This window comes from Cnephaeus nilssonii (assembly GCF_951640355.1).
Source record: "Cnephaeus nilssonii genome assembly, chromosome: 15".
Classification (NCBI taxonomy): Eukaryota; Metazoa; Chordata; class Mammalia; order Chiroptera; family Vespertilionidae; genus Cnephaeus; species Cnephaeus nilssonii.
Window position 1 is genome coordinate 40,818,242 of NC_137086.1, and position 27,558 is coordinate 40,845,799.

The 27,558-nt window shown below is 43.3% G+C and overlaps 1 protein-coding gene across 2 annotated transcripts in view; it reads left to right on the top strand.

Annotated features, from left to right (window-relative positions):
- Positions 1-797: 797 nt before the first annotated feature.
- The window catches only part of ARHGAP25 (Rho GTPase activating protein 25), a 78,921-nt gene continuing 52,160 nt past the window's right edge, over positions 798-27,558 (top strand). Inside the window, exon 1 of one of the 2 annotated variants that reach the window (XM_079792192.1) lies at positions 798-1,081. In XM_079792192.1, coding sequence (XP_079648318.1) covers positions 1,021-1,081 — 61 coding nt within the window. In that variant the 5' untranslated portion in view covers positions 798-1,020. The remainder of the gene's footprint in view (positions 1,082-27,558) is intronic. The other variant, XM_079792190.1, reaches the window with a different exon arrangement.

The following is a 27,558-nucleotide window of genomic DNA, read 5'->3' on the forward strand; positions in this document are numbered from 1 at the left end:
CACTGAGGACACTGAGGCCCAGAGAGATTCAGTCACTTGTTAAAAACTGCAGAGCGAGGAAGTGGAAGAACCGAGTTCTGACCCCATGTCGGTCTGATTCCCAAACCCACACCCTGTGCAGGATGCCACAGAACCATTATCCCACGGGAGAGGGTCTCCCCAGGGAAAGCCAACCTACTAGCTACCTACCTGGGAACCCTCCCTCGATCAGGCCGAGGTCACTTGGCACCTTCACCCTGAGCAGGTGGAGAACTTACCATGCGGTCGGTGGAGCAGGAAACATGTCAAGGAAGGTAAGTTCTGGGGGACACTGCTTGTCTGACTGACCATTTTTGGATGCCTCATCCATGTGGTGAGGAGGAGAGCTTAGAGGTAGATGGCGAGAGTCTTGGAATTTTCTTTTTTTTTTGCAATCAAAGCTCTAGCCTTCTATCGTAAGAGCACTCATTCTACTTATGCAAGCATTTCCAAAAAAACCTCTTCTTAAGAAAGAGTGTTCAGAATGTATCATCTACACGGAGCAGCCACCACTTCCTCAAATGCAAGGAAGCAGACAGTTAACCAAAAAAAAAAAAAAAAAAAAAAAAAAAGAAAGAAAAAAAAGAAAAGGCCGAGAGGCAGCGGTTGTTTATGAGGACCTCTCCTCAGAGAGGCCTGAGATTCTCTCTACCAGGGGCTTTGCTTCCCACGAGGCAGAGCGAAGTGGCAACTGGGATATTTCTGGTAAAACTGAAAGCAAGAGAAGCAGGGTGCACACTTCACGAGGTACCAGCCCCCGGGGCTGTGGGTGGGGTTTGGTGGAGGTTTGGGTACCATCCCCCAAGTCACAGATGATTGGACCTTTCGTCTGAGAGAAAGGAGGACACACGCTGGCAAATCAACCTCAAACCCAAGACTGCCCGTGAAGCAATCTGAAAGGAGAAAACACACACACACCAGCCACAGGGAAGGCTTGGGAAGGCGGGCCGGACTGAGGCACACGCACCGCTTCAGCAGCTGCTCACCAGAACCGGAAGCAAAATGTCCCTGAAATTGCCAAGAAACTGGGATTTCAACCTGAAAGGAGAGGCTGGGAAAATAGGTACGGTCCATGTCTTTTTGATGCCTTTGTGGTTCTTCTACTTAAGCACCCACCATTTGCATGTTGGTCTGCAGGGAGCATAGTTTACCTAAAAATGGATCTTGGCAAATCTGGGTTTGGGGGGAAATTTGCATTCAAGTTGATAGGTTGGTTCAAAGTTTCCAAATGCCAGGAGGGCGTTCTCTTTTGTTTGGGGGTGGCAGTGGAATGGAGCTGCCTGGTGTGTGGGATCTGGGTTATTTTGGATGGGTTAAAGCTACAGATTGCGCACAAAACTGTGAGTTTTTCTCTATCATGGAAGGATTATTTCCCTCCTGTGTGGACACTTATCCATATTTGGAGTGGATTTTGATCAGAGCCCAGATAGTGGTCTTTGAAGTGCTTGCTCTGCGATCAAAGTCAAGGTAACCTGTTCCATGAGCCCACTGGGTCTCTAGGTCCTCTCCGCAGGCTCGGGGCTGAGACTTGCAGCAAAAGGAAACAATGTAGACCAGACAGCGACATGGAGACTTGTGAAGGGAAAATAAAGACAATTTTAGTTAAAGGGACAAGATGGAAGGGAATTCTTAGCTAGAGAAGTTGAAAAAGAGCAATGCATTTTAGATTAATTATCTTAAGGGACGCTGGCATGTTTTCTGAATCCTCTGACCTTTAAACCACACCTCTTTTCATTAATGATAGTGACACCCTGACTTCCATCTGTTATATAATTATTATTATGTGTTTCTTTAAGTGGGTTTCTTCTACTATTAAATTGATCACAGTAATTTAGGTAGAGCAATTGGGCCAAAAATGATGCCCGGTGTTTTGTTCTTCTACCCATATGGTGAGATAACTTCCTTGATATTAGACGAGTGTTAAGGTGTTTCTAATGGCTTGGAACAAGGTTTAGACTTGGGCTTCTAATGGTGGTTAACGTGTTGCTAAAATAAATGATCCATTGCAAAGTCACATAATGGAATGTTAATATGTAGGCCCGAGAAAGAATTTGAAAGAAAACTGAGAGTGATCAGAGAAGCCATTTATCTTGGTAACCAGGGAAGGTTAGTCCTAATCAAGCCAGGAGTCATATCATGCCAATGTCGGTTCAGAGAGTAGCTAGCATGTATATGTCTTACATCAGCAAGAGATTCTTCTCCTAACCAATGCATTTGGCTGATTTACATTCTGTTATATGTCATAAAAATTTGTTTTTAGAAGTAAAACTTCTATGGTTCTGTTCCGTGTGAGTGTCCTGCTTCTGGTTACATGGGGTCATTCTACCCTTTTGCCATCTGTGTTTGACAGGTCTTACTCGCCTTCTGTTTAAAAATGGGAAATGTGAGACAAGGAATGATTAGATGATTAATTGATTAAAGAGTTAAATTTTTTTCAGGGTTATAGGAAATTACATTAGCCCTCAGGTGTGCATATTCTCAGGCCTGGGATTAGGTTGGGTAGGTTTTATGTTTTCTACGAATGTTCCTTAAATCATGGTCCCATGGGTAGCCTGTATCATAGTCACCTAAAGTGCTTGCTCAAAATAAAGATTCCTGGGCACCATCCTGACTTATGAACTCATAATCTCTGGAGGGAGGCCCAAGCATCTGCAGTTTAACAAGCACTCACCTCTCCATCCCACCGGATGAAGTCTTGCTGTAGAGGCTATGGTTGAAGTGAGAAGATCCTGAGAGTTACCATTCATCTAGAATAGAGCACGGTGCCTGGTCCTAGTGGGCCCACAATGAATGTTTGTTGACTGAATCAATGACTGATTACCAGCAGAAGATATCATTTAGTACTATTTAATAAAAATAATTGTATAATGAAATATAAAGGAGCCCTTGTCATTATCCATGCCATGAACTACAGTCAGAATACCTTTCATGAGTGTCCCATCAATGGGAATTCAGATTAGAAGCTGAGGCCTCCAAGGGGAGAGAGTCCCTGAATCATAGGACCTCCAGTCTCCTCTCCAGAGCCCTGTGTCCAGGTGGGGCAAAAGTAGGTATACAGTTGTGAGTATGTGAAACACAGAGTTTATTCTTGGATTATTATTTATTGTATTATTTTCCATACGAACAACTATAAACCTACTTTTGCCCCACCCTGTATGTCAAAGAAACTCACCTCTGTTAAGAAGATGTGTGGAGCTGGGAGTCATGTCAGGGAAGCCAATGACCTGTGGTTTTTCCAGCCTGGGCTAGTGCAGGGGAGATCAGGGTTTCTCAGCCTGGACACTATGGGTATTTTGGTCTGGGTAGTTCTTAGTGATGGGGGCTGATCTGTGCATGACAACACATTAGCAGCATCGTTGGCTTCCACCCACTGGATGATAATAGCACCCCTTCCTCCTTACCACCACTGGTTGTGACAACCAGACATGTCTCCAGACATGGCTAGACGTCTGGGGAGGGACACCTTCCCTAGTTGAGAACCACTGGAGGAGATGATCACCAAAACGGTGTGACTTTAAGGGGCTGGAACCCAAATATTACCTCGTGATTCGCTGTCTAGGTAAATTTTCAAGAGGCTCTTAGCAAGATAGAACTTCAGGGGCAAGGGCAGTAGCCCGCAGAAGATGCCAGGCTCTGCACTTGCTTAGGAAAATTGCAAGAAACGAACCCATTATGTGGCCCAGAAAAGGGCCTCAGCCTTTTCTTTTTTTGGCGATCCGTGCTTCCAGTTTCCCCTAAATCTGTGGGTGCTGAGCCAGGGCTGCTGTGAAAGTGAAAGTGTCTGAGAGTGGGGGAGGGACTCTCCGCTGGACTCCCATCTCAGAGATCTGGGGAGGGCCCGCTGGAAGGCAGAGCTTCCCGGAGACGACCACCATGGACCTGGCATGGGTGGGAGAAACTGACCCTGGCTACCCTGCCTGTGACCCATTGATCCTGGTGGAGGCTGAAAGAAAGGGAAATGCAGAACCAACAAACTTCACTTGAGGTGGCTCCAAAGGCACACGTTTCTTCTTTTGCTTCTTTGTCACTCATTTTAGTCCAACAATGAAAATCGTGACAACCGTCCACTGCTTTCTCACACTGTTACTCAAAACTCTGACTCTTTCACATGTCTTCCTATCTCCATTGTAAGCCCTGAACGGTGGGTTGCAGGACATAGCATCCTTTCTTGCACTGTCCGGGGGTCTGACATCCAGTGCTTTGCATGTAGGCGCTCTATTGAGAGGGTATTGACCACACAGGGAAAGCCCCCTGCTGTCCTGTGGTTTGGGAGTGTTTAGTTGGAAGATGGCTGGGTGAATGTCAGGACCACCCACATTGAATCCAGTCACAGGCACATCTTTTTTTTTTTTTCTTTTTTCTTTTTTCTCAGTTCCCCCAGCCAAAGTAGGGCAGAACAGGCCCTAGAGAGCATGTGACTCTCAGATACGTAATGAAAGTGACTATGAGGGGGGTTGTTTAAACTTTTCTTCCCTCTGAAATTTAATGTTGAAAAAAAAAATTCAGAAACAAAAAAAAATCATTATTCTAGTTTCCAAAAGGTAAAGTGAATAATGACAACAGTGGTGGGTTTTTCTCCACTTTATTTTTTTCCATCTGATAAATCATAATTTGTCTGATATTGGGTCTAGTTCTGTCCCTTAGAAAATCAGAGTAAAGGGAATGAAAACTTTTGTACTTAAGACCTTCATAACTAGACCAATTTATAAAACCATATGGCTTTATTCAATGCAGGTAATTATTCTTATTAAAAGAAGTCATATTTGAAAGTGTGCTTTTAGATAGATGCATTGATAGATACATAGATACACAGAGGTAGAATTAAATATATAAAGCAGTACTATGAATCAATACAAAATGATAAGAAAATTAACAAACAACATGATTGGGTATTTTTTAGATAGGAATCCTATATAATAAAAGCCTAATATGCTAAGTGTCTGGATATCCAGTCGGCCGTTGAACCAACCAAAGCGTAATATGCTAATGATATGCTAAGGCTGCTCAACCACTCACTATGACACTCTGACCGGTAGGTTAGCTTGCTGCTGGGGTCCAGCCGATGGGGACTGAGCAAGATGGACTGGACATGCCCTGGAACCCTCCTGTGGTCCCTCCCCTGCTGGCCAACCTCCCTGGCCCCATCCTGCACCAGTGGGGTATCTTGGCTTGCTCTTCACCCTCTTGCAATCCGGGACCCCTCGGGGGATGTCGGAGAGCCGGTTTTGGCCCAATCCCACAGGCCAGGCCGAGCTGTGCACCAGGCCTCTAGTAATACAATAAACATAGAACTATTCCACCCAGCCCATAGTGAGCTGGTCTGTTTGGCTTTCAGCATTGTGAAACTTACAATGTGCTAACCTGGTCTGGCCTGGGTTCTGGACCAAATGTTGTCCATTTGCTGTGGCTGAAGCCACTGCACTTCCTGAGCAGCTCCCGGTCCCTGATGGATAAAGGTCTCCACAGGTGCAAGCAGTGCCCAGGACAAGAACATGCCTTCCTCAGATAGTGAACACGGACACAGATGAGTTCCTCTTAAGGTCCATACCTGTCTTTATTCCTGTTCAAGTAAAAATGTCTGTCCCGTTGTTGCCACTGACTTACCTTTAGGCATAAACTCAGTTCTTTCCAAAAGGCGCATGCCTCTGACTGCCCAGGTCGAGAGCCTCCTGGCCACCTGGGGGACAGGGACTGATGTTACCCTTAAACATCAGGAGAGAGAGGGCCAACTTGAGTGATGACAGGAAGTCAAAATCCTGTTTGTTGATCCCTCATGGTCAAAGTACAGATACACTGGGGTCAGCAGAGATGAGCTCAGTGGCTCTCAGTGCATGTATCTCTGATAAAGGGTCTAGAGTGAGATGTGGCATGGCCCTGGCATGGTAAACACAGCTGTGAGTGCCTCCCCCACATGGTAGTCTGCCGTCTCTGGTCTACAGTTTATAAAGCATGTGCATAGAGCGTCTATTGGGAGAACTATGGAGACACCTCCCGTCCCCTTTAGAGCTGGAGCATGGCCCTTCGAGTAGCCAATGCCCGCTATGGGGGTTGAAAGATCCTAGCACTAACCGAGAAGAATAAGTTGGTGATGGTGGTTCCTTCACACACTTGAAAGAAAAGAAGTGTAACCTCTCATGGGGCAAGCACTGTGCTTGGCTACTTGGACACAAGAGAAGGGAGTGTGTGAAGAGCTGAAGTGAAACCCAACTGTGGCCACAGCGAGTGAGACAAAAGTGCAGCCTGGAGAGCCAGGAAAATACCACGGGAGACCCACAGGGAGCCCAGGTCAATCAGAGTGATTCCATCCAGGGGATGGTCCGTAAATTTTGTAGACTCCCCCAAGGGGAACTGAGATATGGAAGTTACAAAGACAGAAAATATATTTCTTGTCATATGCTTTACTCATCACCATTTTTCTCCTTGTAAACTTTCCCCCCTGCTTTGGACATCATTTAAAAAAACAAAAAAATCATCTTACAAGCAAAGACGCATTCCTGCTAGCTGTTTCTGCAGGGCTCATTGGCTAGTGGGGGGACCTGGGGGCGGGGGGGGGGCAGAAAACTTACAAGACATCTAGACAAGCACTGGGCTGAGAGCAGCCGTGGGAGCCGCAGGACGGAGCCTATGAACAGGAGCTGGTCCTGCCACCATTCTTCCCATCACGGCCATTTCTTTTCTTTAAGACTTAGACATGTATGTTCTTCAGTGAGTCTAGGATTTGCCATTTTTCTCACACTGGTTTTCCTGTACACAGTCTCTGTTTCTCCAGAGAAGAAAAAACTTTGTAACTTTGTATAGCTCCTCCTTGTGGAGGGATTAAACCCAAAATCCTATGACCTGGCCTTGCTCACCCTCCCACCTGTCTCTTCCCACACCAGCCCCCTCAGGCACACACACACACTCTCATGCCAGACCTCAGTCACTTAGTAGTATCTCTTTCAGTTCTCTGTTCTTTCTCATCTGCCTGGAGCCCTCTCTACTAAGGGGTCCCTTACAACCACCCAATTCCTACCTGTGATTTAGCCACAAGTGTGGACATCTTGTCCTTGGGGAGTCCCTAAGTCTGCAAATCACCGGAAGGAGAGTATCATCATCCTTCCTCAAGTCGTTTAAACAGACAGGTTCATAACTCTAGAGACTGTGGACTTCCTTTGAGGTGAGCTCAATGAACGCTCCTGAACTTTCATGATATGAGTCAACCTACCAACAGATGGCTTGGTTTTCAACAAAAAAGTTTGTCCTTAGCCAGTAATATCTAACATCAGCGCTCTAGGCCCTTCCTGGAGAGAATAAACTCGAATTGCCTGTAAAAAACTGCACTGACAAGATTGTCTAAGGCACAAATTGCCCATTGGCTCTTCTTGATGGGAGTGTGGGAGGGGAGGAGGTGTGTGGTACAGAAAAGAGTGCCTGAGCTTGGGACCCTTCTGCTACTTTGCAGTGAATCCCAAGGGCAAGTTGCTTAGCTTAATTATTCAATGGAATTCATAATACATATGTTGAGAGGAAGAAAATATTTCATGCTCATAACATACGTTAGGCTTCAGCAAACATGTGTTTCCTTTTTAATAGATAATCTCATTTCCAACCTCAGATCAAACTACATTATCTTGATACCCTCACAGTATGGGTTCATTGAGTTATGCTTTAATGTCACACTCCCATTTTGTAACCATTACTGCAATTAGTGACTTAATTGCATTTGTTTCTGAGTGTGCTGCAAACAAGGAATGGACTATGCCAGCCACTCTCCTGTGTGTGGCTCTATGTGAGAAAATTTGTTGAGAATTCAGTGCTCAGAAGTACTATGTGTCCTTTGAGGGACTGCCATGCTTCCTCCTTTGTGGTAAGACAGTTGTGCAATTTATCGTGTTTCTTATTTTGTCTTGGCTCCCAGGAAACTCAGAGTTAAACGGAAGCTCAGAGCTAAATTGACGCTCAATCACAACATATTTTCCTTTGTCTTTGAAATATATTTATGTCTGGATTGTAAATAAGATTTCTATTTAAATACGAAAACCCCATAAAATCTTTTACTTCAAGAAGAGCATGGAAGTATAGTCATATCAGTATCCACAACTCCTCAGATATCCTGTGGGTAGATGTCATACTTTTAAGTAACAACTAGACATTACAATTTTCAGTTCATAAATCAAAACACAGTTCTATGAGCACTCACATTCTTTCCCTGGAGTTGCATAAAACAATGGTATCTTTAGTACACTGAGGCTGATCATTTCATTCATTCATTCATTTATTCATTCATTCATAAAGCATCTCTTTGCTCACCTCTATATGATGGATCCATTTCAAGGAGCATCCTCAATGTTGAACTTCTCATTCTGACAGCACTCCCTCACTCACACCTCTATCTTTCTAAAGAAAAAGTGTTTTTCAACTTTGGTGCCTCCACATATTCTCCATAAGCTTTGAGGTGTCTGGCACCAGAACTGTGACTAACTCACTTCCTTACTTCCTCCCTCAGCTGCTCATCCCCCCTCCCCAAATGTGCACACACAGATGTTAGTTCCAGAGGGGGCTGGCGCCACTCTACTGCTGGATCTCTGGCCTATGGCTTCTGAACCATTTATATGCTTCCTTGTTGGTTTGGGAGTTTCAAAGTGAAAGAAGAAGTGCTACAGTATAAAGATTTTGAGACTGATGCAGAATATTTCCTCAATATTTTAAAATAATTTTATAAATTTAACAAAAAGAATTTTCTGACAAAGTCTGAACTAGCTACAATAAAATGATCCAGTCACACATAATATGGTATTAGAAAGCTAGCTTTGGAGTCAAACTGCCTAAATTTGAATCCCATTATCACTAATTACTAGCTATGTGACCTTCATCTTTAGCTTCTTCATCTGTATAATGGGCACATCTGTAATATGGTTATTGTGAGGATTAAAGGAGATGATCTTTGTCAAGCACTTCCTATAAAAGCACCATTGGTATGTGTTTCATAAACATCAGTTGTCATCATAGCACCACGATGGGCATTGCTACAATAGGCATGATATTAACTCCTCCTAACCAAGCCATTGGTGAAAGCCACAGCCAACAGTGCTAGAGTTTGGCTTGTCTTACTCCAGTTTAGTTCTTCTTTCTTTTCTTTAGAGAAATAGTGTTTACAACATCTGCTGATCCACTTTCCTGGCCCACAGCCACCCTGCTGGTCTGTGGTTGATGGGCCATGTCTTGCTTCTACTCCTTTTACCTCCAATGTTTGAATGTGCTGTCCTTAATGCATACAATTGTATCAATCATGTTTATGTAGCTACTAGTGGCCCAGTGCACGAAATTCATGCATGGGGGGAGGGGGTGTCCCTCAGCCTGGCCTGCACCGTCTCCAATCTGGGTCCTTCTTGCAATCTGGGACTGCTGGCTCCTAACCACTCACCTGCCTGCCTGCCTGATTGCCCCTAACCATGCTGCCTGCTGGCCTGATCACCCCCAACTGCCCCCCTGGAGGCCTGCTCACCCCCAACTGCTTCCCCCCACCCCTGCTGGCCTGATCACCCCCAACTGCCTTCCCCTCCGGGCCTTATCGCCCCTAACCGCCTCTGCCTCGGCCCTGCCACCATGGCTTTGTCCAGAAGGACACTCAGAAGGTCTCCCAGTCTAATTAGCATATTACCCTTTTATTAGTATATATATCAGTTTCCTCCTTGTTTTTCTTTCTTCTCTCTCTTTCTCTCTCTCTCTCTCTCTCTCTCTCTCTCTCTCTCTCTCTGTCTCTATTTCTTTTTGGCCATTTCATTCCTAAGTCAGTAAAGCGCCTGAGCTGTGACTTCCCAATAGAGTAATGAGGAGCTCCTGGTAAGTTTCCTGCAGAATGCTGGCTGTAGAGACACCACGGTCTCTGAGCTATTGCGGTGGGAGCAGTTCCTCCAGCTTCCCTTACTTTGGGTAGGAAAAGAGTGAATGTGGGCTGTGTGCTGCCTGGAAGACCCTCCATTACTGTGTCGCCGCTTCCTCCAGAGCTGCTAACGTCCCCCGCTGTCCCGTGGACCTCTGACCGCTGGAGTGAAGCTGAATGTTGTTTGTCTGGGTCTCCCTGGTGCCAATGTTTAATGTCTGTGATCACTTACATGTGGGTTACAGCAGCAGCCGCCGACTTGTTGTTCTGATTTACTGTAAGAGTCCTGCACGTAGCCAACTCTTCATTTTCAGGCCCTTATTTTTAGATATAATTGTGAGAAAACAGCAGGACCTTCGAAATGAGACTCGTCTTCCTTGGCCCCAGTTTCTGCTTTGCTACTCAAGGGTTCTTGTGAGTGTATTCTTGCTCTCTCACCATCCTCCTGCATTTTATTCTATTCACTTGGTCATTTAGAATCCAGAAATCCACAGCTGGTGGGTGAGAAATCTCACCAAACACACAACCCAACGTTATGATAATAATAGGTACAGAGCACAGTTGTCACCCCAGCTCTCAGCCACGGTCCTTGTGCTCCGTTCTGAGACCATCCTGCCTTCCCTTCATGTGGCACTGATCCCTTTCTGAGCCATTCTCAGTCCTCTGGCGCAGCTAGGGTGACCAGCCATTCCAATCTGTCTCCGAATTGGGGTTTCCAAGATAAGAGACACTCAGTATAAAAACCAGGAAAGTCACCCTGGCCCTAGTGCTCTATATCTGAGAAAACCAGATATTTTGAGAAAATAATGCCATCATTGTGATAGGTGCTCTGTATATCTACTGAATTAAATTTCCAGTGAGGTCACACAGTTTAAGGTGAAAAAAAAAAAAGAGTGCAATTATGGGGAAACTTTTAAACCTTAAATTGTGAGTTTTATTAAATTCCAAGTCAGAAGTTTTTTCTATATATATATATAAATTGATTGATTTCAGAGAGGAAGGGAGAGGAAAATAGAAACATCAATTATGAGATAGAATCATTGATTGCATTGATTGGCTGCCTCCTGCATACCGTATACTGGGGATCAAGCTCACAACCTGGGCATGTGCCCTGACCAGGAATTGAACCGTGATCTTCTGGTTCATAGGTTAACGCTCAACCATTGAGCCACACGGGCTGAGCCAGAAGTCCTTTCAAATTCTTTCTTTAGCCTACCTGAATCTGCCATGTTAGTTTCCTCCATCTGTGCTTATGCCATTTTTTATTCTTGTTCATACTGGAAGGATTGGGAGCCACACCTGTCAGTCACATGGCAGGGTATTTTTTTTCAGAATCACACAAAACCCCCTGCCCTGTGGAATCTACATCTGACTCCTAGGTTTGCCATTCTGCTTTCTGGATTTATTTTTTCAACTCTACCACTCCCTCCCCATCACCATGGCCACCACCACTCATCTCCTCCTGGAAGACTTCCTGGATTTCCCAGGTAGAATTACTCTCTCCCTTTTCCATGGAATTATGCCATGTGGCTCATTTTCCTTCCACACTGATTGACACATTTATCAAACACCTACTATACACTGGGCACTGTACTAATGTAAGAAGATTAAAAAGATCAAGCTCTTAACCTCATGCAGCTCACAGTCTCATTGGAGAGACGCTCGAGGGAAGTGGGGCTCTCCCACTGAAGATAATCAATTCCTAAGTGACACCATTGCAATTATGACATTTACTAGGTGTACCAGTTAATAATGCAGATTTTTTTCAATATATAGAGTTACACATATGTTGATATATATGCAATTTGATATGTATGCTATTTTGTTGTATTGACAGCAAGTTTCAAAACTTCATATGTCAAATTTGCTGAAGGTGTTAACATCATAGATATTTTTATGCTTAAAAATGTTGAATTTTGTGCCAAAAAAAGAGCATTTGTGAGAAGTTTTAATTCATTACGCTATTTTGAAGAAAAAGTTATCAGATACTTTGGGAAGCTTATGGGGAACATGCTCCATCTCAAGATACTTGTGAACGCTGGTTTAAACGCTTTAAAAGTGATGATTTTAATGTGAAAGACAAAGAACATCCAGGTCAACCGAAAAAGTTTGAAGACCAACAATTACAAGCATTATTGGATGAAGATGCATGTCAAACTAAAAAACAACTTGCAGAAAGATTAAACATTGCTCAGCAAACAATTTCCGATTGTTTACAAGCAATGAAAAAGATTTAAAAGGAAGGAAAATGGGTGACACATCAACTGATCAAAAGACAAATGGAAAACTGAAAAGTTATCAGTAAAATGTTGCTTCAACGGCACAAAAGAAAGTCTTTTTTGCATCGAATTGTGACTGGTGATGAAAAGTGGATTTATTTTGAGAATTCCAAACGCACAAAATCATGGGTTGATCCAGGTCAACCATCAACATTGACTGCAAGGCCAACTTGCTTTGGAAAGAAGACAATGCTCTGCGTTTGGTGGGATCAGGAAGGTGTGGTATATTATGAGCTTCTAAAACCAGATGAATACTGATTGCTACCAACAACAAATAATCAATTTGAACCACGCTTTGATGGTGAAATGACCAGAAAGGGCCAGAAGACAAAAGTAATTTTGCTTCATGATGATGCACCATCATACACTTCAAAACCAGTTAAAGACACATTAAAAGATCTTGCCTGGGAAGTATTAACCCACCCGCTGTATTCACCACCAGACCTTGCTCCTTCAGATTACCACTTGTTCCGACTGATGGCACACGCACTTTCTGAGCAGCACTTCAAAACATACGAAGAAGTGGAAAATTGGCTCTCTGAATGGTTTGCCTCAAAACAAGAAAAGTTCTATTGGGATGGTATCCACAAATTACCTGAAAGATGGGGGAAATGTGTAGCTAGCGATGGACATTACTTTGAATAAAGCACTTTTGATGTTTCTCTTGAAATTATTGTGTTTTCTTTGATTACAAAATCCGCCATTATTAACCGGTACACATAGTAAAACGCTGACACAGGGTTTGTTCTGTAACTAAGTTTTTGTTTGTTTGTTTGTTTGTTTGTTTGTTTGCCTCCTGGGAGCTATAGCCTCTAAATATATACAAGGGGCAAGTTTTAATTTGTTAATTCAAGTCTACCAAAAAACACATTTCCAATCCCAGATTGCTATTCTGATTAATGGCCAATAGAGAGCGCCCACAGACAATGTACAGTAGTTGTAGTACTACTGATCAACTTGGTTTGTTTCCATAAAGTCCTGGATTTAACCAGTCTCTGGCCAGCACGACGTTATCCCATATCTCATCCTTCTGTGGCCTGAAACACCCAGTGTAATAATGAGACTGAGTGATGATTTAGACATCTTTGTGTCTTTACAGATAAAAAGTGAGGTTCCAGATAAAAAGTGTTTCTTGAATGAAGATACACCCCTCCCACCCCACCCCAACTCTACTTAGCTAAGAGGCCAAACCTGAGTGTAGGGGGACGGGATGTCCTTAAGAACACCAACCTTGAAGTCAGATAAACCTGGATTTGATTTCCAGCTCAGCCTTTAATCACCTCTTTGAATTTGGGAAAGTAATTAATCTCTCTGTGCCTCAGCTTTCTCATCTGAAAAAATGGGTAGTCCTGCCACTTTATAACGTTGTTATAAGAACCAAGTAATGTGTGTACAAGTCACTTAGCATAGTGCCCGGCCACCAATTGTTGTTTTATTATTGGTAGTATTTCTCCTTTAATGGCCCCATCTCCAATGATACATCCTCCAACCAGCTCAGCCACTCATACTCATAAGGAAACCATGTCATCTCTATAATTGTACCATCTCTAAAATCTTGCTTTCAGGCTTCCCACGCTGTGACTGCCACACCCTATGAGCCCAGCTCACCCACTCAGCAATGCTCTGATCTCAACGAGCTACTGCTGCCATGGTTGTGTGACTTTTTTTACTACCAGTCATCCCTTACATCCCCTTTAGCGTAGATTCCTAATTCTGGCATTGCAGAAATACTGAACAAACACCCTCAAATCTCCTGCCCCTCTCTCCTGCTGTCTAACCACGTGGAAAAACCCCTAAGCCTGTTTAAACAATGGTCCACCTTCTCGGTGCCTGTACCTGGGCAGCTGAGCATGGCTGGGGAACATGAGATAAACGTGACACCTGGACTCACTTAAATTTGTGACCAAACATATTAGGTGGACATTCAACAGAGCCAGACAAGCATACTATGCCTATCTAGTAAATTTACTTTCCTTTTCCCCAATACTTATTTTTTTCTCTCCTCAAGGCCTTACCACCTCCTCCCACCAACACTCTCACTTTTATATTTCATAAAGAAAACATACGGTCAACTGAATGAGAACCCCCTCATTTTTCTGCCACCAAGTGCTTTCACCTTCCCACATCTTCATCTCCAGTACTACCCTTAGCCCTGGGCAAGGAGGGCCCCCATCCAGAGACCCAGATAGTATAGGATCCAGCGTCTGCTGTATTCCTCCTCACGGGGTGAGGTGTCTGGCCAGGGGGACGTGCCCACATGTAGCCTGAATCCTGCTTGCCTTCTAGACCACTTGGGTCTGTGACATTCCCTGTAGGCCAGTGTTGTTTCCAGGGCCCATACAAATGTTTCACTGGGTCCCTCCAATTATTTTCCCAAAGATGGTTGCTTGCAGGGAGGCCCAGAAGAGTGCTTGGATGTCTGGGCTGATGCGTCCATGGACGTGTGTATAAGGCCCCTTACTAGGAGAAATGGAGCTGGAAGTGGGAAGAGAAAGGGGTGTGGGATGCAGGATAGGGCCTCCATTTCGATTCTTGCCACAGGGTCTCAAATGTCAGTGGTGAACCTGTCAATTCTCATTCTGTAGTCAACCTAATTAAGCATTGGTGCACACCACCCATCAAGAAGGTTCTCACCACAGTCACTACGAATCTGTGCCTTGGCAAGCCCGGGGTGAATCCTCTGTCCTCTTCTCATTCCACTACTCTGCAGCCATTTCCTCTTTGAAATAATTTCAAGGCTTCCTTGATACCACCCTCCCTGGTTTCCCCTTCCCTCATCGGCCACTCTTCCTGAGTCCTCTTTGCAGGAGTCTCCTCCTCCACTAGACCTCTTAACTTTGAAGTGTCCCAGGCAAAACTGGCTACATCCTTTGTGGGGCCTGGTGCAAAATAAAAATATGAAGCTCCTTGTTCAAAATTATTTAGAATTTCAGGATGGTGACAGCAGACCATTAAGCCAAGGGAAGAGACCGTGTAAGGGTGGGGCCCAGGATGACTTGCTCAGGTTGCATGTCTGAAGCCAGCTCTGGTGCCAGGACTCAGTTCCCTTGTCCTCTTCTCTTCATCCACCCTTGCTCACTGGGTGATCTGATCCCTTCCCACGGTTTTAAATTCCATGTGCACTTTTACACATTACCGTCTCCACTGGGTTCAAGGCTGCTCACGTCTCTACTTGGATGTCTCACAGGCTTCTCCAACTAGGGTGCCCACCACAAAATTCAGAATGATCTTTCTTCCCAGCTCTCCCCACTCAGTTTACCTAACCTTAATAAAAGGCATTAACATTTGACAAGTTGCTTAGGCTAAAAACCTACAGTCATCTTCCATTCATCTTTTTCTCTCCCACCCTACATCACATCCACCAGAAAAAAACTTTTAGACCCATTACTGATTAATGTCTCTTATTTAATAATTTCCATTATCTCTAATACTGTAAACACCACAACTTCTTGCCTGCCTCAACCATTGTCCTGTACCTTATTGTCTCTGAACTATGGCCAGACTATCTTCTAAAAGTAGAAACCAAGTTATGTCATGTCTTCTTTTAAAACCTTCATAAGACATGGAATGAAATTCAAACTGATGGTCTCTGCCCCCTGCCCCTCTCTTAAAACCTATCTGTCACTCTTCTGTTCCTTTCACTCTGCCCTTCAGCTACACTCACCTTCTAGTTCCTTAAACACTTGGTGTTCAAGGCTACCTCAAGACCTGCCTGCTGCTCTTTCTAAAAGACCCTTCTGAAATTCTTACCATGGCCTTTCCTCTACTCCATTCAGTTTCAGTTCAAATATTATCTCTTCTAAGAGGTCTTTCCTGACCACAGTATCTAATACAGCCCCCACTACTCCAATCTCTCTTTGTCCCATTATCTTCTTTTCTTTTCTTTATAACAATGTAAGCTCCTTGAAGGTAGAACTTTGTCTGTGTCCTTCACTTCTAGGTCATTGTACCAAGAACAGCACCTGGCATATCGTAGGTGATCAAAAAGGTCTGCTCACTTTCCTCCATCCCAGAGATTGAAGTAAGTTAAAGTAAGACCTATGCAGGTTCTTTTTTACTACCTTTATTAGTATTGAACAATGGTTTGGTCCAGAGAGGCAATTCTGACTTTCTGGTGGAGAAGGAAGTAGGACTTTTGATTTCTGAAGCTAATTTGGAACAGCATGTGGGTGACTGAGCACACAGCTATTCTGGAGAGAGGTTGGGATCTAAGTCACAGGTCTTAGATTTCTGAATAGGGTCACAAGGGTCACTTCTTGCTCCTATAATCAAAGTCTTCTTGATGACTGAAACTCAAATGTGGCCAAAGAATTACTCCCCTTCAAACAGAGGGGCCTGGGGGAGCCATGCTCACCAGCCCTGCTCTCCCTCTAAATTCTTCTCTTTAACATCTTCTCTTTAACAAATTCTTTTCTTCAACATCTTTAGTATCCAGGGAGCTCCTAACTCAGGTGCAAGGCAGCTTTACTCAAGAAATACAAATACTGCCGAGACTGGTTTGGCTCAGTGGATAGAGCGTTGGCCTGCGGACTCAAGGGTCCCGGGTTCGATTCCGGTCAAGGGCATGTACCTTGGTTGCGGGCACATCCCCAGTAGGGGGTGTGCAAGAGGCAGCTGATCGATGTTTCTCTCTCATCGATGTTTCTGGCTCTCTATCCCTCTCTCTTCCTCTCTGTGAAAAATCAATAAAATATATTTTAAAAAAATACAAATACTAAGATTCTACATCAGTGTTGTCATATGGTCAGTTGGTATGAGTGGGTAGATGAGATAAGTGGTGAGGAGCAGCATGGAAAGGGGGAAATGAGGAAAGACAAAGAGAGTAAGACAGAGACACCCAGATGGAAGGATCTGGTAAAAGGAGAAGGGAAAAGTGGCGAGTGTGAGGTGATCAGAAGAGAGAAGCCTCCATGTGGCTGAGTGGGAAAACATCCCATGGGTTCCCTAGTCCACAGTCTTTTTATGATCCAGTCTTCCTGGCTGGGGCCAATAGGATGCTGACACCTAACTGAGAAATTCCTAGAATTGCTTCTTGTTTCTGAAATGCAGGTCCTAGCCAGCCACAGGCCTGCATCCTGTTCCTTGATGTGTAAATGAAGCTGCCCATGGCCACCAGATGGCAGCACATCAGCCAGAGCTGGGGTGGTTTGGTTGGGGCAGCCAGACCTCTGGAGCAGCCACTGGCAAGCTGAGCAGGTTCATGCCACCATTTCATCAGCTTCAAAATAACTTGACCGTGTGTGTACAGTAGATGATTGAATTTGAGGCTCTGCTTTATTGTATTGGGCAGTGATTTACTGCACGTTCTATGATCTCACTTGGTTCTTATAACAGACAGGCAGAAAAATTACCTTCCACATCCTCTCAGCTCAAAGTGGGTAAAACTTGGGCCTGCCAAAAAGAAGAAAAAACTTATTAATGTGCATGAAATCAGCCATGCAAATTGTGGAACATAAGTTATGGTTTTGTTTGTTCTGTAATAGTGTAAAGATTGCAAACTGTTCTGCAAGATCAGAAGTGGGGGAAAGACAGATTAATAATTTCTTTTCAAGGAGGAAATGCTATTTCTCCTTCCAGATGACCTGAGGCCCATGGCCGTTTGTTTAGCAGTAGGCTTCTAGAAGATAGGTGGCGCTGTTGTCACTTTTTTGGATGAACGTAACAGGGCTCCTTGGGGCTGTTTCACCAGCTCCTGCTCTCAGAGGGCTCCCAGTCTCCATGGGTGGCCACAGGCGTGGCCTTTGTAACCTTGACACTTTGGACAGTGTTGACTGGAGCAGGGTGGGCAGCTGACTCAAGATGCATCTATCTTGTTTTCTCTCAGTCTGAGGTCCACAGAGAATGGGTGTTTGGAACTGAGCCCTGCAAGTTGTAGGGCACTAACAGGATGGCCCTTGAGCTCTGTTAAGAGCTCATCACTAGCGAAATCTACCTTGAATTTTACTCCTCTGAAGCCATGCTATTTTTCTCGACATTTCTTAGATTTTTTGAAATAATTTGCTATACTTAAATAATTGTACACACATGCACATGTACTATCTATCTATCTACCTATCTATAGATATGTATGTGTCTATATTTATATCAGGGTTTCTCAGCCTCAGCATTATTGCCATTTGGGGCCAGACAATACTTTGTTGTCTGGAGCTTCTCTGTGCATCATAGGTTGTTTAGCAGCATCCCTGGATTCCACCCAGTTAATGTTAGAAGCAGCCCTCTCACTGTGACAACTAAAAATATTTCCAGACATTGCCAAATGTACCCTAGGGGATAAAAACTATCTGTCTGTCTGTCTGTCTGTCTGTCTGTCTATCTATCTATCTATCTATCTATCTATCTATCTATCTATCTTATATAATAAAAGGCTAATATGCAAATTGATCAAACTGTGGAATGACCAGTCGACTATGACATGCACTGACCACCAGGGGGCAGGTGCTCAATGCAGGAGCTGCCCTCTGGTGGTCAGTGCGCTCCCACAGGGGGAGCACCACTCAGCCAGAAGCCGGGCTCACGGATGGTGAGCGCAGCAGCGGTGGCGCAGCACTAAGGATGTCCAACTGCTGGCTTAGGCCTGCTCCCCGTGGGCCTAAACCATCATTCAGACATTCCCCGAGGGCTCCTGGACTGCGAGAGGGCACAGGCCAGGTTGAGGGACTCCCCCTCCCTCCCACCCTGAGTACATGAATTTTGTGCATCAGGCCTCTAGTTTATCTATATTAAACCAGCTTGACTCAGAATCTGTTTCTTTCAGCCAAAAATTTGTTGACTAAGACAATGATAAAGCATGGAGAAATTATGTGAATACAGGAAGTTAGCAGCACAACCAAGACTGGATAGCAGGTCTCCTGACCACTACCCCAGTGGGCTTCCTATTACTTTCCACAAGAGAATTCCTTGGCAGGGTCTTTAAACCCACTAACTTGCCAACATTGTGCTATCCCTTATGCTAAAACCAGTACCACTGGAATTAACAGATTGTGTGTATGGAATGAAACACCGCTTGCTATAGTCTCTTATTTGTCTGGGACACCACAGTGAATAATCTGTGTGAGGAGCGTGGTTGGACTTTTTTCACAGGAATGTGGGCTTGTTGCTGGGGATGGCAGGCCTGACCTTCCCTAACATCCATGAAAGGGACAAGCTAAATGTAGGAGCACAGATTATCAACTCTGTTATCCTGTTCTCTTACAACTTGGGGAGATTTAGCTTGGTATGTTGGTCTTCCCACAGTTCCATGTTTTTTGAGGCCATACACCTCACTCAAGTCACTGTGAAGTGGTAGATATCACTTGTTTTCCATTCAGAACTTGCATTAGTATGGAAACTTCTGAAGATCGGGACAGGGTGAGAATAGCAGGTGATTCTGTGTAACAAATGTGAGCAGATGAAAAAAATTGTTTTGAAATGGACATCAAGTAAAATGTGTTCATTTTGGTCTGCAGTTATGAGTTTGACAAATGCGCAGAGTCGTGTGATAACCATCACAATCAAGATACTGAACAGTTTCATCTCTTTTTTTTTGTTAACCTCCCTTCACCAGCTGCAGTCCTGGGTAACCACTCATCGGTTCTTCATCCCTCTCGTTTTGCTTTTTCCAAAATGTCATATAAACGAACTCATACAGTATGTAGCCTTTGGAGTCTGATTTATTTTACTCAGCAGAATGCATTTGAGATTTATCCATGTTATTGCTTATATACACACATTTTTGTCCTTTTTATTGGTCCCTAGAGTTCCATTGCATGGATGTAGACATTCATCAGTTGAAAGATGATGGGGTTGATTCTAATTGTTGGAAATTATGAATAAGCTGCTATAAATATGTGCTCACAGGTGTGAACATAAAGTCTCATTTCTCATGGGTAAATTTTGAGCAGTGGGACGGCTGGGTCATATGTTTAACGTTGTAAGAAACTGCCAAATTGTTTTCCAAAGCAGCTGTACTATTTTGTGCTCCCACCAGCCATGTATGACAGTTCCAGCTGCTTCTCATCCTTACCAGTCCTTGAGATTGTTGCTTTGCCTTTAATTTTTATTTTAGTTATCCTAAAATGCTTGCAGTGGTGTCTCATTGTGGTTTTACTTATTGTCTTCCTGCTGACTAATGACATTGAACATCTTTTCACTCAGTGAAGTATCTATTCAAATATTTTGCCTGTCTTTAAAATCGGTTTGTTTTCTTATTGTTGAGCTTTGAGAATGCTTTAGATGTTCTGGATACAATTCCCTTGGCCACATAAGTGATTGAAAATATTTTCTCCCAGCCTGTGGCTTACTTTGCATTCTCTTAGTGCCTTTCACAGAGCAAAAACTTGTTATTTTGATGAAGTCCAAAGTCACATTTTTCTTTTATAGACTGCACTTTTGATGTCAAGGGCTGTTTTCCAGAATCCCAACCCAGGATAGTGTGCAGATATCAAATATGTTTCTTAAGTGTTAAAGACTCTTTTTGATCCTCTCATTCAGCCTCTGCCATGGTTTGCAAACATGTTCTTTCGTTTTTCCTCTGCAGCTCTGCCCATGTGAACACACCCACACACTTCAGCATCACAAACATAGATTTCCTGTGTCACTGTGAACCTCAGCCCTCCCTTCCCAGGCCTCCTCCCAAAGATCACAAAAGTCACATTTTCCAAAGAATTTTTTTTTTTATCGTGCAGGGGAAAGTACTGGAAGACTGGAATAGTCAGTGCTACTTTTATAGCTGAACACTCTCAATCCTCTTTCGCAAACTTATGCAAGTAGGAAAGGCATTCTGGAAGCCCATCTCCTCAAAAATACATTCGTACAGCAAAACACGAGCTACATATCAACGGAACTTAATGTTCAAGGCAATTAATTGGCTATGTTTTTCTATTTGTATTTTGAAACACCTTCCCATGTATTAAAAGGAAGAGATGTTTTCAGGGGCTGCTCTTAAGTCTGGGTTCGGCCTCCTTCCACTTCTCTTAGTTGGTTTGAAGTCAGCCATATAATAGTCGGGACAATAAAACAATGCTAGGAAAGAGGGGAGAGGGCAAGGGTGGCGTTGAAGGAGAAAAAAGGATTCATCCCTGAGCACACTAAGTAAATCCTTTCTTCCATTTTTAAAAATTTGAAGTTAAAATATTATGAATTCTTTCCTAAATGTGCCCACGACAGTTTGTTATAAGACATATCAATTATTTTATTGGATGAACCTCTATTTAGTGCACATTTGGAGTTTAGTGAAATTATCCCCTTAAAAAACAACAACCCACCCAAACACTGCAATTAGTTTTAACCGGGAAAAGGTCTCTTATGCTATAAGATGTGCCAGGTCAGAGGTTCTCGAAAATGGGAGTGAATCCTGGGTGTCACAGTCTCAGTCACAAAGTCACTGGTTCGTGGTTCCCTTCTCCCACTTCCTGTTTGTCTGTCTGAGCTTCCTGCTTCTTCAGCTTCTGCATCCAGGACTTCAATGTTTAGTTCATCCTTCAAGTGACAGTCGGCTGAAAGGAAACACGTGGGTAAAGAAAAAAGAAAGGAGAATGGCGTTCTTCTAGTTCTTCCATGGGCAACAAGAGAGTTGGTGTAGAGGCTGCGAGAACCGTCAGGCATATTAGGGCCAGACCTGTGTCTGACCAAGAAAGCCCAAGTCAGACAGAGACACTTTGGTTGCTCACAGATGCACGCAGACTAAATCCTAACATTTTTGTGAGAACCTTGGGTGATAAAAGGGAACCTCCCAAGCCATCCCCGCCCCCCCCACCCCCCCCCAGACAGCTGATAATGTTTGACAGCTTAGAAGAGGAGGCAGGATGTCAGCGGCAGAATCACAGAGGAAGTTCTGCCTTCTGCAAAGCCTCACCCACGTACTGCAAAATGTTGGCTGAAATGAACAGAAACCCCAGCAAACAACATACTTTTATGACAAAGTAAATTATCAATTATTTCCCACAAGTCAGCGGTTCTAAGCACGACATTGGTGTTGATTTTCTTCTATTTATGTTTCCTAAATTTTAGAGTGATTTCTTTTGTCAAACCATCAAAACTTTCAACAGCATTGCAAAATGTCTCAGGGATGGAAATTTTTACACATTCCACAATTCTCAATTATATGACATGGTAGAAATGTCAGAAATTTTTTGCTGTGTCATTTTTTATTTCTTTGAAGTGTCGCACCTGTACATCATTTTCCTTGCACTGCAAAATACCAAACACTTGAGCTGATTCCTAAGAACTTGTGATTCTTCTAATTTTCCATAGTTGAATTTTCAGGGACGTAGAGTACTCTCTCAATTCCCTCCTGCTGGTTAGAGACACATTCTTTACCAACTAAGGAAGTATTCTTGATAATTAGTTTTCTGATACAAATCAGTGTTGAACTTTATCAAATGTAAGTTCACAATCTTTTCAAAGCATATGGCTTTTTAATTCTTTTACCTATTGATTAATAAATCACTTAATGGTTTTCCTAATATTAGACTATCCTTGCATCTCAGGAGTATTCTAGACACTTGGGATACACGAGTGACAAAACAGGGGCAAATCTCAAATTTCATGTGGTGTATGGTCTATTTAAGATGGGCTTTATAAAATGACTTAGGAATTATTCCTTACTTTTCTATGCAGGCTGTTCAGCTCCTCACTGCTTCCACTGTGGGATCCTTTGTGTGTGTGGCAGCTAAATAGATATAGTTCTTGACCTTTCTTATTATTGCTTTATTGTGGTACAATTTAAATGCCATAAATTATTTTGTTTTATGTGTACAATTCAATGATTTTTAGTAAATTTATAACATACAGCATCAGTACAATGCAGTGTCTTTATTGTTAATCCTCACCCAAGGATATTTTTTCCATTGGTTTTTAGAGATAGTGGAAGGGAGGGAGGTAGGGGTTGGGGGGGAGAGAGAGAGAGAGAGAGAGAGAGAGAGAGAGAGAGAGAGAGAGAGAGAGACCTATCAATTGGCTACCTTCTGCATGCACCCCTACTGGGACCAGGAATCAAATCTGTAATCTAGGTGTGTGCCCTTACCAGGGATTGGGCCTGAGACCATTTGGTCTGCAGGCTGGCTCTAACTATGAGAAACACCATCCCAGGGCAGTCCAGTGCAGCTTTAAAACACCTTTACCACCCCAGATGGTTGCCTCCTGCCATTTCCAGTCAGTCCTTGCTCTGACCCTCAACCCCAGGCAACCACTCATCTGCTTTCCGTCCATTGAGGATTGCCATCGGTGGGTATTTTTTATACATGGACTCATAATACGTTGTCTTTTTGCATTCAGCTTCATTCTCTTAGCATAACGTTTTTGAGGTTCACCATGTGTAGCATGTGTCAGTACTTCATTCCTTTTTATTTTGGGGTGGTGCTGCACAGCCTGGCTATCCCGCGTTGTGTATACCATCCACCAGCTGATGGAGCCTGGACTGTTTCCAGTTTGACCATTATGAGTACTGCTGCTGGGGACATTTGCATGGAAGTTTTGTGGACGTCCGCCTCACTTCCCATGGATAGATTCCTAGTCGTGGAATGGCTGGGTGGCATGGTAAGCTTACGGGTAATGTGTTAAGAAGCGTCCAGTTTAGAGAGAGTAGCTCCTCCTCTGTTCAGGGAGCTTCTTTTTCTCCTATTTCCTACCCTCATCAGTGCAGTGCCTCAGTTTAGGAGCCAGCAAGACAGGGCCACCATTGATTTCTCTGGCGGGACTCTGGGCACCTGGGGTACGCTGGCCACATGCCCCAGCCAGGCCTCTGTTCTGTGAGCATCTGTCCCCCGCCTCCATCAGTGATGCTCTTTTCTGGATGTTGGTGCAGGTTCTTTCTGGAACATTCGAGCCCCCATTCTGGGGTAGCTGTTCCCTATATATGCTGAATTGTGGGTTGGTTAGCTTTTCTGTCAGGTCAATACCCACCATCCGACATCTTACAGAAATCCTCCCAACAGATAGCACACAGATAGCATGCTTCCTTACTTTTACTTTCATTTCCCATTTTTCTTTTATTATCACGAAAGCAATGCTTTGGTTATTGCAATGGAAATTTGGAAATGGAACTGTTACACCATGAGGTCAAACCGCATGGAATTCCAAGTGGTTCTTCCTTCCTGAGCGCTCCTAGAGTAACCCCCTTCATGCTCCCTCGGCATTCCCACAGCCCTTTCTTCTTAGCCCCAAAGAACTCTATGGTTTCTGGGGTGTCTTGGCTGATAGCTCCAAGCTGTACTGGTCCTTTCCTTCCCAGAGTGCTTTTTCCTTTATATTCTTTCCCAAATAGTGAACCCCTCATCCGCTGCCCTTTCATCTGTTGCATACATTATGGTACTGGTAGAAACTGTGAGTATGTAAAGAACATTAAAATTGCGGGGCTCAGAAGGATCTTAGCAAGCATCTTCATCAACAACCTCATTTTATATATGTATAAACCTTGTTAACGACAACAAGAATAATAAGCAAATCTATACCTACTTTAGATGTCATAAAGGACACATATATTGTCTCTTGCTGGTGCAATGTCCCATCGGGCACAGAAGGATGATTTGCCCAAGGTGACAGAGCTAGCTCTCGAAATGCTCAATTTCAAAATGTTTGGAATTTGCTTTGGTTTAGATTCTGTAAATCCTCCCTAACATTGGGACAGATTCCTCTCAGTGATTTCATCTTTCTTGACCCACTTTAAGTCTTAAAATGTGTAGATTGGGAAACTCAGCCTTCAGGTCATTGAAGAGAAAACTGACATAGAGCATTTACAAATAACTTTTTTAAAAGAATGAAAAATGACAGCAAATAGAAGACAGAAAAATTAGCCATAATCCAACATCTCTGGAAAATAACCATTCTTACATGAATCTTGCCATTTTGTTTTTCTGTGCTACACCTCATGTGTATCTACGCTTTTCCTATGTCACAATATGTGTGTAGAACATGTTGTGTTTTTTTTTAACAAAATGTACTTACCATATATATATACTGTTTTGGAAGAAGCAATTTTTAACTTTACTCATAAATTCAATGTGTTCCCATGTCCTGGAAGCCAATAAAGCATTTACTTTAAGGCTACATAGTATTTTACTTTATAGATATAGCATAGTTCATTCAACCGAATCTGTGTTATTGAACATTTAGTTGTATACATTTTTTACTGCAGTGAATACACTTGTAAATATACATATATTATTGCTTTAACTAAATTCTTAGAAGACTTCCTTGATTAAAAGGGATATGTAAAGTCTGGTTTAGAGTTGGAGAGATCTATCCAGAAGGTGGTGGCTCTGTGATAATTGGGAGTTAAGGACCCCAGAATAAATAGGCCACACAGCCTATTGAGCTGTCAGTCCTTGAGTAATAGTTACAGTGACTTTTGTCTTCCTACTTCCCACCCTGCATTTTTAAGGGGACTGCAAAGGGGATCTTCTTTAACCTAATATTAAAATTCACAAACACTCTAACCAGAAACTTATCAAACCATCTTGTTTAATCAAAATCATCCAGAGTATGTATTTTGCAAAATCAACTTTTCTTAATCAATTAAAGGAATTCATCTCTAGAGGCATATGTTTTTGGTGTAGAAATGGAGTCCTGCATCAGTTGGCAAATTAAGTTTGATGCATTGCATCTACAGTAGGATTACTGCACAAAGCAGTTGGCTGAGAGATGTTTTGTAGGTCAATCAAAAAATTTAGAGTTGAATATGCATTCAAGATGGTTTATTTCTATCCTGTTATTTTACAAGTGAGGAAATGAAGGTTCAAAAAGACCCAGAGAATTGCACATCTGGCTTATGTCTGAGCTAGAACTTGAACCTGGGTCTCTTGATGCCTAATCAGATACACCTTTCACTGCACCATACTGCCTACCCCTCTACCACAGGGCCAGGGGAGCTATCAAGTGTCGATAATCCTGTTACATTGATAGACTGTGGGCTATCAGTTCCTCCAACTTTTGCCACTGCAAACACTGATAACCAGTCACTCCATTCTTCTATTGTGCCTGTACTAGGCCCCAGATGTCCCAGACATTACTCCCAGTCAAAAGGAATTGTCATGTGAGACAAAGCCTTCCCTGCAAGCGCTCTTTTTCAAAGTGGGGTTGTCCACTCCTCTTACACACACACACACACACACACACACACACACACACACACACACACCATCAACATCACTAACTGAAGAAAAGTTGGCTTTACAGGAAATACTATCCATAACTGGAAACATCAGGAGTCCCTCGGTTCTTCCCCTTCATTAACTGATAAAATGACAGTGCAGGGGAAATGGACGGGCAGGGTCTGTTCTGGAGGGAATGTGTACGTGTGTGGTACAGCATCTGCATAGTATCATTCTGCTGTGCTCAGAGAAGTCACTAACAGGTCTGGAAATGCAGGCCTGGGAAAACGAGCAAGTTGAAGTTCAGGGTGATAGCTGATGTGTGAAAAAAAAGCCTAATAGCATCTTGAAAAAGAGTGTTTTTATTATATACATATTTCAAACCACAACACAGAGAATAAGTATACTGAACCTCCATGTATATCTATTACTGAAATTCAATAATTATCACGATTTTGTCACATTTGCTTTCTCTATCCCTTTCTTTTCCTTTTATTTTGTTTCTTTGCTGAGATGTTTTTAAGCAAATTCCAGGCACTATGTTTTTATTCCTTATGCTTAAGTATACATCTTTAAAAATATGAAAATTTAATTTTTGAATAGTTATTGGTGGAGAGACCTCCAGGTCTCCACTGGTTGCTAGTGGGAGTGGGCTCTTTGCAATATCCCAAGAAAAGGAATTTTTCTGAGATTCGCACGGGAAGATGAGATATCTTAGGAAGCTTTATTTCTGTGGAATCAACCCCCTGAGTTTCCAAGGTCCCATTTCCCTCAGGCCCACCATAGAATCCCCATTTTGCTTTCAGTAGAGCTAAAATCAAAGTCAGTGTCCAGAGTCTCTGTACTATGTTAGGGCATAATCCAATCCGGCATCAGGCTAGTTTAGTGTGTGTTTCCTGCTGCAGTCCATCAGTCCATTGCATATGGGGTCTGAAGGGTCACATGGCTATGGAGGAAACATGGGCAAATGCAGGAAGCAGGAGCAAAACCAAAGGAACCAGAGAGCCAAGAGCCAAGAGTCACAAGAGAGCTCCTTTGAGGGATTTTGTAGTAGCAAATTTTCATGGGTTTGCAATGGCCTTGCCTACTCTAGCCAATCCATGGTTCCCCAGGCTTGACTGATAGGCAAGTATCTTACCTATGTCATCTCGACTCACTGTGCATATGCCCATCTTCCCCTTTGTCCCGCCCCTTCCCCCAGTAACCTGCAGAGAACGGGCTGGTGGTTCCCTGGGGAGTATGAAATCACAGCTTCCTGGTGAAGCTCCCCAAATGACATGCTTAGAATGTCTGACCTTCCTTTTGCTCCTTTCCTATTATTAATAACTGCCTA